The sequence below is a fragment of the Lepisosteus platostomus genome, chromosome 6, assembly GCF_059453375.1.
Source record: "Lepisosteus platostomus isolate fLepPlt1 chromosome 6, fLepPlt1.hap1, whole genome shotgun sequence".
Lineage (NCBI taxonomy): Eukaryota > Metazoa > Chordata > Actinopteri > Semionotiformes > Lepisosteidae > Lepisosteus > Lepisosteus platostomus.
The window spans coordinates 5,181,673-5,198,341 of NC_142616.1; the positions used below are offsets into that span (position 1 = coordinate 5,181,673).

The window sequence follows — 16,669 nt, forward strand, 5'->3', positions numbered from 1 at the left end:
TGTGTTTGTTATCATCTGGACTGATCAGGTCTTTCTTTCTCTCCGTGTTGTACCTGCAGAGTGTGGGCGAGTGCCCCTCAATCCCAGGATCGTAGGGGGGAACCCTGCCCAGGAGGGGTCCTGGCCCTGGCAGGCCAGCCTGCATTACTATGGGCAACACACATGTGGAGGATCCCTGATCAACCAGCAGTGGGTGCTGACAGCTGCACACTGCATCTCAGAGTAAGGAGAAACAGGAACGCTGTCTCTGAACTGCGAGCAGCTTGTTGTCGGCCTGTCCGTAACCCCTCGAAAAGTAAAACTCAAATGTCATTACAGGATTCACAGGCAATTGTTTGGTTTAGTGTTTTCTAATATTAGTATAGTAAGGTAAAGATGGCGATGACTGTTTTAAAAAACATGCTGCCAAAAGATGGCTCAAACTTTAAAGCACTTCTTTAAATCTGGTTTCCCACACAACTCCAACTTGAGTCCACGGTAGTGAAGGTCAGCGTTCTTCTGCTTTTACTGCTCAGACCCCAAATTTGGCACAGACTCTCCAGCACCAGCAGACTGAGCGCCTGACAGTGACAAGTCCTCTGCCCACGGAGGGAGGGGTAAAAACAGACTGACACGCTCAGTGCGCTCCTATTGCCTGTATACAAAAAATGCATCTACTGTATATTTTGAGACATAGAGGAGAAAAATTCACTTCCTGAGTCCACTAGTCGCCCCCAGAGGTCCCCGGAGATGAGAAAATTGGCCCCCTCACTCTTCCCTGACAGCCGAGTGAAAATGTATCAGTACTAACGCCGGTAATTGAGAGGACAATCAAAAGCTCACGCGGCTAATCAGGTGATCATGCCAGAGCCATGCCAGAACCACGCCATGAGTCCTCACTTCAGGCGCACCCCTTTCTTAACACTCACCCTAAACCTTCTGATAAGAAGATCCGACAATGGAGCAACTTCACACTGGCTCTCTAGCTCCATCAGAGATATATAGGACTCGGAGCTGGTGAAAAGGTACAGTCTAAAACCCGTGCACTCTCACAATATTTACAGAACTCCTGCTAAGCTGAGCCAAGAGCCACGATTGGTCCAGATAGAATACTGCCATCGACCGATTAAAACACAGAAATGTTGACGATCAGACAGCATGACAGACTTTAGACATTGAGGAACTTATGTCCTCGTTCTCTCTCCAGCCCCCTGAACACCTATCCGTGGACAGTGTACCTGGGCCGGCTGACACAGTTTGGCTCCAGCCCCAACGAACTGTCCAGGTCGGTCCAGCAGATCATTGTGCATCCTGCCTACAACTCTGTCACCGAGGACAACGACATCGCCCTGATGAGACTGAGCAGCCCTGTCTCCTTCACCAGCTACATCCAGCCCATCTGTCTGGCCGACAACAGCAGCTCATTCTACAATGGGACCAGCTGCTGGGTCACTGGTTGGGGCTACACAGCTGAGGATGGTGAGTGGATCTCATTGGCATCGCGCTCCACACAGTCCTGCTTATAGGCGTGACTGTTCTATGAGTCTCATCTCCCTGTGCCAACACAGGCCACTCAATTTCAACCATATAAATATATACAGATGCAACCACTCAGAATGTGTGGCAAAGGTCTTGTCCACGGCAAGCTCACCACAGCATGCCACAGCATCATTCGGCACACCGAATGTAACTTTTCACTGCCTAAAGGAGATCGATAGGTGGCACATGTGGTGCATTAGATGTTGATGAACCGACGACTTTATTTGTCTTTCTACTGTACTTTAAATCCATTTAATAGGAAATATTAATATGGAATCATGTAACTAAAGGCAAATTGCAGAAGATAAAAATAAAAATAACCAAAGTATAATAACATACAATAAAGTTATTATAATTGATTTTAACATCTCTAAACCTCATTAACTATGTTTATTCACGACTATAAATATAAGATACATATATTGCTGGGAATGGTGGCTAAAAATAAGGTACACCTTCATAAACATTCTCTGCATCCAGGTCTTTAACTAGATCACTTATTATGTAATTATTTTGGGAAAGTTTTGACATGCTTGTTTTAATTACAATTTACACAATCCATATAAAGTTTCTGGAAAAACAAAATTGTACAAAGAAAATTATTTTTTTATGTTGAACACAAGGTTTAAATGATTAAATGGTATCAAATCCTTTTTATATGTACGTCTAAATATAACTTTTTGAATTATACATTAAACTAATAATAATTAAGCCTCGAGACTCCATTCACACCACTTTTCAGGTGATGAGGACTAACATCCACCACCAATATGTGGCCCCAGGGCCTGCTCAAGGGGGGGCAAAGGGGGTGGCCACCAAGGGCCCCATGCTTTGGGGGGACCTCGCGCTGGCCAGCCCAAGCCCCCGCCCCAGGGCAGCAGGACAACACCCCAAATGTTTTTGAGAAAACACTGTGGGATTTTTAATGATGGAACTTGGTTTTATGTCTCACCTGAAGAACAACACTTTTTTTACAGTATATTACCTTCACCATACTTCAGGACCCACCCACACACCGCAGGGTGAGCGTCCCCTAGTGGTCTCACTAACACCTCTTCTGACAGCAACCCTAACTTTCTCAGGAGTCTCCCATCCAGGTACTAGCCAGGCTCACACTGCTGAGCTTCAGTGAGTTGGCTGTAGTGAGTTGCAGGGTGATATAGCTGTCTAGAGAGTCAATGAAATCATGCTTCCCGGATGCAGATGTAACTTCCTGACACTTAATGATCTGTCCTGTCTTTCAGGAGCTACTCTACCCTCGACCCTCCAGGAGGTCCAGCTGTCCATCATTGGGAACAGGCAGTGTGGGTGTCTGAATGATGTGGTCTTTGGAGCAAACAGTGTCACTGGCAACATGCTCTGTGCTGGAGTGCTGCAGGGGGGCAAGGACTCCTGCCAGGTTAAGACACTTCTTATGGTTTTGTTGCTGTCCCTCTCCCTCTCAGTCAGTGTGCTAAGAGTTGACGAATCTGACAAAGTCTCTTGGGTGCCCTTGCAATTCTCTTTCTCCATCTTTTGCACACCTACTGCTGAGTAAAATATGTTTCAGTCTACAAAAAAAATATTATTTTGTTCAAATAATAACTTGGGTCCTCGCATCTCTCTGTCTCTCTGCAGGGAGACTCAGGGGGTCCCCTGGTCTGTAAGCAGGGTCCTTCCTGGGTTCAGGCTGGTGTTGTGAGTTTCGGAGAGGGTTGTGCCCAGCCCAATTTCCCCGGTGTGTACACCAGAGTGTCCCAGTACAAAGATTGGATTAACACTCAGGTGGGATTGGCCACTCCGGGCTTTGTGACCTTCAGCTCCAACAGCACAGACCCTGACAAGAACTTCACCTGCTCTCCATTCAAAATTACTCCAGTAGCCCCCAGTGGTAAGTGATAGAATGGTTAAATCAAATGTGATGTACTAATTTTCATGTAAGTACTTAAGTTATATTTATCTATCTGTCCTGTGCTTCCAGAGTGTGGAAAAGCCCCTCTCAGTACCAGGATTGTGGGGGGTGTCTCTGCCCCAGAGGGGTACTGGCCCTGGCAGGTCAGCATATATTACTTTGGGTATTACAGATGTGGAGGATCCCTGATCAACCAGCAGTGGGTGCTGACGGCTGCAACCTGTGTCTACTCAGCCTGGTAAGTCCGACTGCGACCCCTAAGGATCTTCATGTGGGTTCATCACACTGTAGTACCGCACTGTAACTGAGGAACACTGCATACAGTGCTGGAGAAACAGAGCAATACGGATTACCTTTTTCTCTTTCCAGGACAAGTGAGCTGAAGGTGTACCTGGGCAGACAGACACAGGCGGGCCCCAACCCCCAGCAATTATCCAAGAACGTTAAGCAGGTGCTTCTGCACCCTGACTATTCTAGTTCAAACAACGACATCGCCCTGCTTGAACTGCGCAGTCCTGTCACCTTCACCAACTACATCCAGCCCATCTGTCTGGCAGCCAACAGCAGCTCTTTCTACACTGGGACCAGCTGCTGGGTTGCTGGCTGGGGCTTCACAGCTGAATTCAGTGAGTTTATCCCCTCTAATCAGTCACACACACCGAAGAGGCTTTTGCAGGGAGCTGTGACAGCTTGCAAACTGCAAAGGAACAATTAGAATCAACCTGTAATTCCGCAATGAAAGGGAAAAAGAAAAATCAGCACTTTGGTTGAGTAGTCTCGTCATGTGTATAGGAGGCAGAGAGTAGGAGTATTGGACAAATAAACATGGGGTGAGGCAGGGAGAAATAAAAGTGAATGTGAGACTGGGGATGTGAAAAGTGGACAAAAGAGATGTAAGTCAGAAATGGATTCCCAGGGGAACCGTGGAAGGCAGAGATTTTCAGATGATTTGAGAGATTAGTAAGAGATAAATTGATTGTTGGGTACTTGGAGATTGGGAACCAGATTTGAGTCTTCTATGGTATTTTTGAATCCCGTGAAAGGACACGAGAGAAAGTTCAGTGTGATCATAGATGGAAGAGGAAGAATTGGGGTCCGCTAGTGAGGAAAGATCTCCTATCCTCACTACTGCAACACTTTCTCCGAAATATGTCTTTTACATACCCCGCATCATGGTAATATCCCTTTGGTCCAACCTCTTCACATACGTTTGGGGTCACTGACAACAATGTTCTTAGTGGGTGGACAATGATAGGCTGAGTATAGTGGGGATGACTAGGAGATCCTGCTATAAGGGTACCAAACCATCATTCTGGATTTCAGCCACCAACTGGATACAAAATCTGTCAACCTCTTTTCCAGTGTCTCTGCCAGGGAACCAGACCCTGCAGGAGGTGCAGCTGCCCATCATTGGGAACAGGCAGTGTGGGTGTCTTTATGATTTGAACTACGGACCAGGCTTGGTCAATGACAGCATGATCTGTGCTGGACAGCCGAATGGAGGCAAGGATACCTGCAGGGTACAGACACTCCTTCTTCCGCTTATATTGTCCTGTTCATTTTTGCTAAATTCAGAACATTGTCAAGAAATGCTTTTTAGATGTTTTTCTCTCTCTCAGTGCAGTGTTTATGTACTGTAGTGTCCAGTCAGTGTGTCTGTATTAACCCCTCTCTCTCAGTGCAGTGTTAATGTACTGGAGTGTCCAGTCAGTGTGTCTGTATTAACCCCACTCTCACAGTACAGTGTTAATGTGCTGTAGGTCCAGTCAGTCAGTGTGTATTTACCACCTACCTCACTATCCTTGCCTCCAGGGAGATGAAGGGGGACCCCTGATCTGTAAGCAGGGCTCTTCCTGGGTGCAGGCTGGTATTGTGAGGCCAGGAGAGGGCTGTGGCCAGACTGGCCTTCCTGGATTGTATACCAGGGTGTCCCAGTATGAAGACTGGATTTATCAGATGGTTGGGATGGCCACTCCAGGCTTTGTCACCTTCAGTTCCAATGGCTCAGATCCTGAGAGGAACTTCACTTGTAGTCCACCAAGCAGTACCCCAATATCTTCAAGCGGTAAGTGATATTTTACCTCAATCATCAGGAAGCAGAGAAGTTTACTATCATACAGCCTTTCAATAGATCATCCTTCCTATCTTCCTCTGTCTCCCTGCTGTCAATCCAGAGTGTGGGCAGGCACCTCTCCGTACCAGAATTGCAGGGGGCCAATCTGCCCAGGAGGGGTACTGGCCCTGGCAGGCCAGTCTGCATTACTCTGGGTACTATATGTGCGGTGGGTCTCTGATCAACCATCAGTGGGTGCTGTCTGCTGCAGGCTGTGTCTACAGGTAACTGGATCCGTTTAACCTTTTTCCTGGTTTTGATTAAATGATGTTTACAAAATGTGATGGATTAATAATCCATGCTATCCAGGACTGTATCTAAGGACCTCTATTCTACAGCTATTTTCTTTTTAGATACTTTCACTCCAGTCTTCTGAAAGTATATCTGAGTAACAGAGTGTAGTTTAGACATAACAGTGATAATGATCTCTCCCTCTCTCAGGATCAGTGATAACAGACAGTTGACAGTTTATCTGGGCAGGCAGAACCAGATGAATTCTAACCCCAGCGAAGTGTCTAGGAAGGTCACACGGGTCATTCTGCACCCTGACTTCAACTCTACGACCTTCACGAATGACATCGCCCTGCTGAGACTGCAAACCCCTGTCAACTTCACCAACTACATCCAGCCCATCTGTTTGGCTGACAAGAGCAGCTCTTTCAGCACTGGTACCAGCTGTTGGGTCACTGGCTGGGGCAACACAGATGACTATAGTGAGTATCCTTAATATTTAAAAAAAAATTCATAGCGACTTTACTGTTCAAAAACTGAAATATTGAAGGTTGTTCAGTGTAAGATGCACATATGAGTTGCTTCACAGGTCAAAGACTATACTGCCCTGATGACCAATAATAATATGGAAACAGCTGTCTATGGCTGCTAACGTATACAAAGCAGATGTTCTTCTTTGTAGAAATGGCAAGTTCATATTAATTCCCAGAACTTACAAATATAATATAAACAACACTTTCATATTAATGTCTTAAGATATTAAACAATACTAGGTCATTTCAAAGAACTGTTCCCTAATGAGTGGGAAGCAGTTCTTACAATAAGAAGCGATCGGAGGCTTGAGGATGGATCCAGATTCAGACAAGGGTAAGCGGTCAGTCAGGCGAGAAGTGCAAAGCAGGTGAAAGTAAAACATGGTCCAGAGTCATAATGAGAAGGCAGGGAAAACAAGTCCGAGACCAGAGGACAGAAGCAAAAGAACCGCAGGGAGAATCACAGGCAGAAACCAGAAAGTCCACACAAGGTAAACACCACAGAGCAGGGAGATACAGAAATTTGTAAGTCAAGCAAACATTGTCAAAGCATAGAGGTGAATAACAAGAGGATGCCAAGACAAGCAAAGGATAACTATAGCTGCCACAGCATGAGATTATTGTAACTAGCCCTGAGCTGAACGTGAGCAGGTGGGATCTTCTTCTACATCAGGTGGTCAATGGCTGATCAGGGAATCCACCTGTGGGATTAGGGCTCCTGGTGAAATGCAGAGACCTTTAGTGTGAGCAGGTATGACAATGACAGGAAGGCTTTTTAAATAGTTTTATTATGGTCTTTACATTTGTTATTGTTGTAATTATTGTGAAGCTTCAACACACCTTCACTACAATTTACTTCTGTGAACCATACAGACACCCTGCAGTAAATATTCATCATAAACATCCATTTGTCACAGTATTCCCATGGTCCAATGTAGTGAAGCACAGGGAAATAATTTTCAAACCACCCCTCTCTACCCCACATCATGGCTAATATGTCAACATCCTGTGGTATATTTACAAAGATAAACTTAGGTAATGGTCTCCTGTAAGTAAAGGACAGCTCTGTAACTGCTAGCTTAGTGCTAGCAGTGCTCCCTGTGGTAGGGACCTGTTGGGGTGGGTCAGGCCTATTATAGTGGTGTCATCTGCAAACTTAATGATGCGGTTGTCGCTGTGTCTTGCTGTGCAGTCGTGAGTGAACAGGGAGTAGAACCTTGGGCTCAGCAGCCTTGTGGGGTTCCAGTGCTCAGGGTGAGTGGTGTTGATGTTTTATTGCCTATCCGCACCACCTGTGGTCTCTCGATAAGAAAGTCCAGGAGATAGTTGCAGAGTTGCACAGACCTAATCCCCTGAGCTTTGTCACCAGTTGACTGGGTATGATGGAATTGAATGCTGAACTGTAGTCCACAAACAGCAGTCTCACATACGAGTTCTTAGTGTCCAGGTGTTCCAAGGCTGTATGTAGAGCCAGGGAGACAGCATCATCAACTGATCTGTTGTTCTGGTAGGCGAACTGCAAGGGGTCCAGGGACTCTGTGATGGAGGAGTTGATGTGTGACAACACCAGCTTCTCCAGGCATTTCATCACCACAGATGTTAATGCTACTGGGCGGTAAACGTTCAGGCACGTCACTTTTGCCTTTTTGGGGAGTGGAACAATAGTGTTTTTTTTAAAACTGGTTGGGACCATGGACTGTGACAGGAAGGAGTTAAAGATGCCCGTAAACACTGTGGTCAGCTGGGCTGCACATGTCCTCAGGACGCGGGTTGGTATTCCATCAGGCCCTGCAGCCTTATGGATTTTCACCCTGCTCAGAGTCATCTGTACATCCTGCTCTGACATTTGAGAACAAACTGACCCTGCACACTTGGGGTCTTCTCAGCAGTGCCCGTGTTCAGAGCATCAAAGCGGGCATAGAAATGCTTCAGCTCGTACGGCAGGGATGTGTTGTTTGTGTCAATCTCCTGGTTGCAGCCCTTGTAGCCTGTGATTGACTGCAATCACTGCCATAGCCTCCGGGTGTCAGCGCACTGCGTTTCAAGCAGCACTCTGTAGCTCCGTTTGGCGCATTTTATGGCTTACTCTAATGCATACCGTGATTTCCTGTACAGCTCATTGTCCCCCAATTTGAATGCGGTGGATCTATCTTTTATTTTATTGCGAATGTCATTGTTGCGAACGGTTTTATTTTATTGCGAACGGTTTCTAATTATGAAATGACCCAATTTTCTTTTCTGGTACACAAATATCAGTGCAGTATTTAATATAGCTGGTGACCGCATCCGTATACTAATTTAAATCTGTGTTGGGAGCTCTTAATGCGTCCCAGTCTGTATTATCAAAGCAGTCTATTAACCTGCTTTCCGCCTCCTCAGACCAACAACGCACTGACCTCTTCGCAATGCTTCAGCTTCTGTTTGTATCCAGGAAGCAACAGGAGAGCGATGTGATCCGACTAACCGAAACTCGGTTTGGGAAGTGCTTTGTATGCTCCTTTTATTCTTGTGTAGCAGTGGTCCAAAATATTGCCTCCTCTTGTTGGTACAGTGACATGCTGAATGTATTTTTGTACTACTTTCCTCAGATTGCAGTGGTTGAAGTCCCTGAATCCAACTGAGACGGCTTCCGGGTGGTAGTTTTCGTGCTTGCTGATTATGTCGTGGAGCTCGCTGTGTGCTGCTTCCTCGCAGGCTTGAGGTTGAATATAAACGGCTGTGATAACAGTGGCGGAAAACTCCCAGGATATAGAGATTACCTTCACGTTGGTACACCATTTGCTGTTGACCAGGAAGCAAACGCCTCCTCCTTTGTGTTTGCCAGTTGCTTGGTGGCTTCTGTCCATCCGATAAATGGTGAACCCCTTTGGCTGAATGGCGGTGTCTGGGACACATGCATTCAGCCAGGTTTCAGTGAAAGCGTAACCCTCAGGTCTTATTCCGCGTTGATCCGGCAATGTAGCTCATCCATCTTATTGTCCAGTGACTGAACATTAGCTAACAAAATAGACGGCAGCGGTGGTCTGTGCGGACGCCTTCGTAGTCGCACCAGCACGCCGCCTCGTCTCCCACCTGTTGTTGTTGTTCGCCGCATCTTTGTCCGATCCAGCAGGTGGGGTCCGGTACGTGCAAAAAATTGTTTGACGACCCTAAGGAGTCTGTCCTCAGGTTTAAAAGCGTTTGTCTGTCATAAGTAATGAGAGATATTGAGCGTCCAACACAAAACAAGAGTATTAACGTATAAATAAACATTAAAACAATCACACAACAAGAGAGCTTTCTGTAAACCGTCGCTATCTTGCCAGTCCCGGAGATGTTTGCTTACCTGGGAGGTAAGCAATGACTCAACGACTAATTTGAGCCATAAACTGGGATCACGGCAGAGAGAGAAAGCTGACAACGACTTGACTTGACTTGTCTTTCAGGTTTTTATGCCCAGATTCTACAGGAGGCCCAGGTGCCCATCATGGGAAACAGGCAGTGTGGGTGTCTGTATGCTGAGGCCTTTGGAGTGAACAGTATCACTGAAAACATGATCTGTGCAGGAGTACCGGATGGGGGGAATGCCACATGTCTGGTACACACATTTCCTTTTCTTCTATTTGTCTCCTCAACTCTCCTTCTCTTCGACCGCTTAGTGCCTCATATCTCATATCGTCAGATCAATTTTGAAATGGTTTACCCTCTATGATGAGCGTGAATGTTCTCCTTAAGTTCACCTGGGTGCTTGCCAGATGCTCTACTTTCCTGACAACTTCCAAAAATATGTAAGCTAGGTTAAGGGTTAACTGGTTAAATTGTCTCTCTGAGCATGTCTGGTGCACACATGGACTGCCTTCTGGAATGTTTCTGGAAAACACATAGGGCTGCAATGACCGTTAATAATGTAATGGATGGCTACATCTCACTCTCACTTGGAATCAGGACAATAAGGTAATAAGGAAACAGACTGAAAATCCTTTAGCATGTTGTCTGTATCAGTGTCTGGAACCCCCCTCTCTCAGTGCATTGTTAATGTACTGTAGTGTACAGTAAGTGTCTGTATTAACCACCACACCTCTCCTCTCTCTCCAGGGAGACTCAGGAGGTCCCCTAGTCTGCAAACAGGGCTCTGCCTGGATTCAGGCTGGTGTTGTGAAATACAGAGATGGCTGTACTCCTTCCAGTCTCCCTGGTGTGTATACCAGGGTGTCCCAGTACCAAGACTGGATTAATGAGCTGGTTTGGTCAGCCACTCCAGGACTGCTTACCTTCACTTCAAATGGCACCGACACTGATAGCAATTTTACTTGTAGCTCACTGGGCACAACTCCAATTACGCCAAGTGGTAAGTAAATTAAGGAAAAAGAGAAGTATGATTTTTATTCAGATCTTTCAAAGTTCATTTCTTCCTATATATCTTCTTTGGCCTGTTCCTCCAGAGTGTGGAAAGGCGCCCCTCAGTCCCAGGATTGTGGGGGGTGACTCCGCCCCAGAGGGGTACTGGCCCTGGCAGGCCAGCCTACATCATTATGGGCAACACATATGTGGAGGGTCCCTGATCAACCACCAGTGGGTGCTGACAGCTGCACACTGTGTCAATGGGTAAATAAACCAATTAAACTTTGTTCCAAATTTTGTCTTTTGACGGTTGGAGTTAAAGTGTGATCTGGAGGTGGAAGTATATTGATCTGAAGAGATATAATTGAGGATAAGTGTATTTGAGTTACTTTAGACAGAGTTGTACTAATGACCTCTCGCTCTCTCCAGGATCTCTGACGGACGTCAGCTGACAGTGTATCTGGGCAGGCAATCACAACTTGGATCAAACACTCATGAAGTGTCCAGAATGGTCACAATGGTCATCCCGCACCCCGGGTATTCCAATTTCGACAAAGACGTCGCCCTACTTAGACTAAACAAGCCTGTTTCCTTTACTGCCTACATCCAGCCCATCTGTCTGGCAAGCAATATCAGTTCCTTCCAAAACAGCACCCAGTGTTGGGTCACTGGCTGGGGCAACATAGCTGAGGGAGGTGAGCATGCTCTATTGACATAAATCCCTTGTTGAAGAGAAGGCAATGGGTAGGAATGGGGCCTGCTTTATTTGTTAAGCATAGTTGGCAGTTTCCACTGAGGTCTTAATGATTAACTTAAGCTTCCATGCAGGCCCACTGTCTGAGAGATGACAATCTGTCTTGATTTTCAGTGTTTCTGACGGGGAACCAAACCCTACAGGAGGTCCAGCTGTCCATCATTGGGAACAGACAGTGTACCTGTCTTTATAACATGATCCCTGTACCAGACCTCATCACTGACAACATGATCTGTGCTGGAGATCTGGAGGGAGGGAAGGGCTCCTGCCAGGTAAAATTTCTTTTCATTTTCTTGCGCTCTTTCTCACCCTCCATCTTTTCCCGTTGCACACTTGGTGTCTGGAAGTTTCATTCAGGGAGTCTTCAGAAATAAATCCATACAGAAACACATTAGGAAACATACTGAATTGAAATACCAGGCAAAACATTACTCAAAGAATTAAATTGTCTAAAAATCACTGGGAATACCACAACAGTTTAAAATGATGAAAAGGGTAGCACTCACAATCGTCTTTTTCTTTTTATTGTAAGTTCAAATGTATTTTGCTGTTCAGCCTTCTTCAGTGTGTAAATATAAGAAAGGTATTCTTCTCTCCACATTATTCTTTGAAATTGTCTGCCTGTTCTGATGAGTTATAATATTTACAATTACAGAATACAAGGCGATGTACACCTAATTAACAAGTCACCACTGAAGTGTCTTCTCTACTGAAGAAAGGAAAGTCATTGTCTCATTAAAAGCAAAATTAATAGATGTGGAAGACTAGGTCAATACAGGCTCCTTGCAGCAAATAAATCTGAGTTTCAATTATAAATCTTAAACACAAACATTACCACACTCATTTGTAGAGTTTTTTATCATCCCAGTGAAAAACAGTTCAAAAGATGTAGTTATTCACAATTTAATAAAAAATTAGCACATTAAGAAGTGAATTAAGTAACACAAAGAAACAAGTAAAAAATGTTTAAAGACAGTCAATGTCCTCTGTCACGATCGCATTCTTTCTTTCATGCCACCTACAGACCTAATATACAGTAAAGGGCTATCAGGTAATGCATCTGTATTATCTCTCTCTGCAGGGAGACTCAGGGGGACCCCTGGTCTGTAAGCAGGGCTCAAGCTGGGTTCAGGCTGGTGTTGTGAATTTTGCAGTGGGCTGTGCCCGTCCCAGTTTCCCTGCGGTGTTCGCCAGGGTGTCCCGGTTTCAGGACTGGATCAATGAACAGGTGGGGTCTGCCACTCCAGGTCTTCTGACCTTCTCCTCCAATAGCACAGACCCTGACAGCAATGTAACCTGCAGTTCATTGAATCCAGATCCCACTCCTGTACCTTCTCCAATTTCACCTGGTGGTAGGTGCCATTTTATTTCAGTCTGCTACTCAAGTTTGCTTTCGGTCAACAGACCCTTTTTAACTTTCTCTCTCTATCCTGTTCATGCAGAATGTGGGCAAGCACGCCTTAATCCAAGGATCGTAGGGGGTGACTCTGCTCCAGCAGGGTACTGGCCCTGGCAGGCAAGCCTGCAATATTATGGGTTCCATATCTGTGGAGGGTCCCTGATCAACCAACAGTGGGTGCTGACAGCCGCACACTGCACATACGGGTAATTAAACCCGTTTAAACCTCTTGTATCTTGGTGGTTTAAAAATAGGTCTGTGAAACATGCTGTATGAACTTCAATCAGAGCACAACTGACTAATGACATTTCTCATTATAGGATTAACTCCATGATGGTGCAGGTGTATCTGGGCAAGGAAAGTCAGGAGGGCTCTAACCCCAACCAAGTGTCCAGAGGGGTTGAAAGGATCATCTTGCACCCCAACTTTGATTATATGACTTTAAACAATGACATTGCCCTACTGAAACTGAGCAGCCCTGTCAGATTCACAGACTACATTCAGCCCATCTGTCTGGCAGCTAACAGCAGCTCCTTCCACACTGGGACCAGCTGCTGGGTCACTGGCTGGGGAAACATAGCGGAGGGTGGTGAGTGTATCTCACTTATGTTTACTGCTTTTCTAAAACAGACACTACTTGAGGGTTTTTAGGTATACAAAATCAGGAAGACTAATGGTGACAGTATATTTGTAAACGAGATTCATTTTCCCTTTGGCAAGCTGACAGGCTGAAACCCAAGTGCAGAACTTTCTAAGTCTCTGAGAGATCTTGAGAGTTGAGAAGGCAGTGGGACTGACTGCCAGAAAGTTGGGTGAGAGCTACCTGGAGAGAGGGCAATGGCTCGAGAAGCAGAAGACTCCCACAGGAACATAAAGTAGTGGTCAAATTGTTGTGATAATACCAGAGAAGCAATTATCATGGCTTACAGTGTAGGTCCCAGTGGTTGTGTGGTGTTGGATTGCTGGAGAGGGAAGTGTTTGTTATGTTATCGGTGTTATGTCATTCCCAGGCTGGAGAGACTGCAACATTACCACAAGCAATCGTATTCCTCCGCAGTAGCTCCTATTCGAACATGCTCATGCGGTCCATTCATCCACCTATCCCCCTGTCAATCAGACACCCAATCACCCCATTAATCTAATCCAGATTCCCTATTTAATCCATGGGATGCCATCGGAAAGGGGGTCTGTCATTGAGCTACCCAGATAGTGCTATACTCAGCTCTGCTCTAAGATATGTAGAAGCCTGAAAACCTGAAACCCTAAAACCTGAGACCTGGAGCCTAAACCTAAAACCTGCCAATATCCCAGTATAAAGCACAGATCCCGCAATGTCATTCCTGCATCCATCTACCTGCTTGAAACATTGGTCTTCTATGACCTTTGTCCACCATAACAAAGCACATCTCTGTTCATCCTTTGATCCTCTCCACCAGGCTCCTGCAATTGGACTCCCAGTCCCATCTGTGAGCCATGGCTGTCAGCTACCGTTAGAGACGACGTAACATGTTAATGGTGGATCTTAGCCAGCAATCAGACATATTTAGCTTGGGAATTTATTATCTGTCTTGTCTTCCAGTAAGTCTGCCAAATAACAAGACCCTACAAGAAGTTCAACTGCCCATCATTGGAAAGAGTCAGTGTGGTTGTATAAGTAACTTGACCTTTGGTGTGAACTTCATCACTGACAACATGATCTGTGCTGGAGTGCTGGATAACAGGAAGAGCCCCTGCAATGTATGAACACTTTGTCTTTTTCTTATCCTTATCCTCCAATACTCTCTTCTTCAGTTAAACTGTTGAGAATGTTTTCTATAATTATATATATAACAACTTTATCTCTCTGTTTCCAGGGAGACTCAGGGGGGCCCCTGGTCTGTAAGCAGGGCTCTGCCTGGGTCCAGGCCGGTATTGTGAGTTTTGGTTATGGCTGTGTCCAGCCCAGTATCCCAGAGGTGTACACCAGGGTGTCCCAGTACCAGGACTGGATCAACAGGCAGGTGGAGATGGCCACTCCAGGATTTGTCCATTTTGATTCCAATGGCATGGATCCTGACAGCAGTTTTACTTGCCCTTCAACAGCTGGTGCACTTGCAAGTGAGTAAAAGCCAAGATATGTCTCAGAAGAACATGACAGAGACCAGAATGAAAGATGTTCATGTAAATATTTTTATCCATCAACACTGATGGCCTCTAAAAATAATCACTAGGAAGTCAAAGCGAGGTATTCTGGAATATTAAGTATTATTAGTGTTATACCCACTCACAGCAACATTTACTTTCTTCTCAAAAGTGCCTCGGTCTCGACAGCACATTTATTGTGAAAGCCCTCCATTCCCCTGTGAAATTCCTCAGGCCAATGAAAAATAATTAAGAGCTCAGGACTGACTATATTAAGGGCAATTAAAAATGCTTTGAAATGTTTTGCAACTACAACCAGTTCCTGATGAACATCATTGGCTAATTCCATAATCCTGCTGGCAACTGTATTTGCAGACAAACTTATGCCTTCAAACACTTTCTTTTTATCGGGGAAAAAAATCTTGCTTGCCTTTATAAAGCAATCTTTTATGAACTGGCCTTCTGTGTACGGTTGCTGTCATTTCACTGATGATGAGGCTTGCTCTTATGGAATCTTCACTTGATTTGTTAATATTTGTGAAAAAGTTTCGTTTTGCAAGAGCTGCTTTGAGTTGCTGAACTTTTTCATCTCGCCTGTTGCCAGTTATCTCTTTATACCGTTCTCGATGCATCCTGTCGTAATGTAATACATACATACGTAATGTATGCATTGTACTCCTTTAGCACCGGAATAGATTGCAGACAAACGAGACACTGGATTTTATCCTTCATCTCTGTGACAAAATATAAATGTTTCCCCACTTGGAAAATTCATTTTTCTACTGCAATCGTTCTCGACGATGATGATATTATTGACGGTTAATAAAAGCATAAATATACTACCTATTGTTAGACAGTAAAATATTTTAGTAGCCCCAACTACTGTCAGTAGCTAGCATGTACGAATAAGAATTTTAATTACATACTAACTAGAACTGTTGCTTAGGTAACAAATGGTAAATTCACTGGAAATAAAAATAATAGCGGCATAAAAAATAAGAAAAATAATATTTCTATGGCGATTATTGAAAATGAATCCATAGAACACAAAATGTATTGTAAGATCACCCGTGGGAGGATCATCAACAAGAGGCATTTCCATAATGATAGTCTTAAAATACTCTGAATGGACCTGAGCAAGATGGCCATGAGAAAAAGTCAGCTGATCTATCAAAGGAAGGGCCCTCACCAACAATATAGAAAACAGTAGAAGTTTATGAGGAAGCAAAATATATAAATGACCCAGAAGAGCTCAGCGGCGCAGAAGCTAGTAAGTGGATGCGAGAAGGCGGAAGGCATGGAATGGATAGCAAAATTTGTACCGAGTTGGGATTTAAGGAATAACGGAACTGGAACGAAAATGGATATCGGTTTATGGAGTGTGATTCAGGACAGGTGGTGGAACTTTATTAGTCACTTTTTGTTAGTCCAAGTGAGTCATTGCTGGCCGCAGATAATTACTTCTGAGTGTCTGCGTGTTTGAGACCCCTGTACTAGACGGTGTAACATCTGATGAAATGCAGCAGACTGGAGATGGGAGGCTGAATCCAACTGAGAACACTGAGGGTGATGTGTGAGAGATTCCAAAGCTGAAGCTAAGGTCTAAAGCTGTAGGTTTCACTGGGTGAAATTGTGAAGTGTGATCCATGGGAGAAATCCAAGAGACAAGCCAGGCAGAAACATTAAGGACAGTCCAAAAGCAAGGTTAGAACAGTCAGGGTTGAAGCACGTGAGAAACCAGCAACAGAGCAAGGGAAGTCCTGAAACAAGATCCAAATCAAGAGAGCGG

At 44.9% G+C, this 16,669-nt stretch overlaps 2 protein-coding genes across 4 annotated transcripts in view; both read left to right on the top strand.

The window, feature by feature from the left end:
* LOC148659709 (ovochymase-like) overlaps nucleotides 1–16,669 on the top strand; it is a 77,212-nt gene that overhangs the window by 52,677 nt on the left and 7,866 nt on the right. The window lies entirely within an intron of this gene.
* LOC148659711 (ovochymase-like) overlaps nucleotides 1–16,669 on the top strand; it is a 78,192-nt gene that overhangs the window by 9,734 nt on the left and 51,789 nt on the right. For 2 of the 3 annotated variants that reach the window (XM_088637402.1, XM_088637403.1), the window contains exons 7-14: nucleotides 60–222; nucleotides 1,187–1,458; nucleotides 2,763–2,917; nucleotides 3,136–3,388; nucleotides 3,479–3,647; nucleotides 3,779–4,035; nucleotides 4,772–4,929; nucleotides 5,222–5,474. In XM_088637402.1, the coding sequence (XP_088493528.1) occupies nucleotides 60–222; nucleotides 1,187–1,458; nucleotides 2,763–2,917; nucleotides 3,136–3,388; nucleotides 3,479–3,647; nucleotides 3,779–4,035; nucleotides 4,772–4,929; nucleotides 5,222–5,474 (1,680 nt within the window). Of the gene's footprint in view, nucleotides 1–59; nucleotides 223–1,186; nucleotides 1,459–2,762; nucleotides 2,918–3,135; nucleotides 3,389–3,478; nucleotides 3,648–3,778; nucleotides 4,036–4,771; nucleotides 4,930–5,221; nucleotides 5,475–5,583; nucleotides 5,747–5,963; nucleotides 6,236–9,711; nucleotides 9,864–10,360; nucleotides 10,614–10,707; nucleotides 10,871–16,669 lie in introns of all 3 variants that reach the window. The other variant, XM_088637404.1, reaches the window with a different exon arrangement.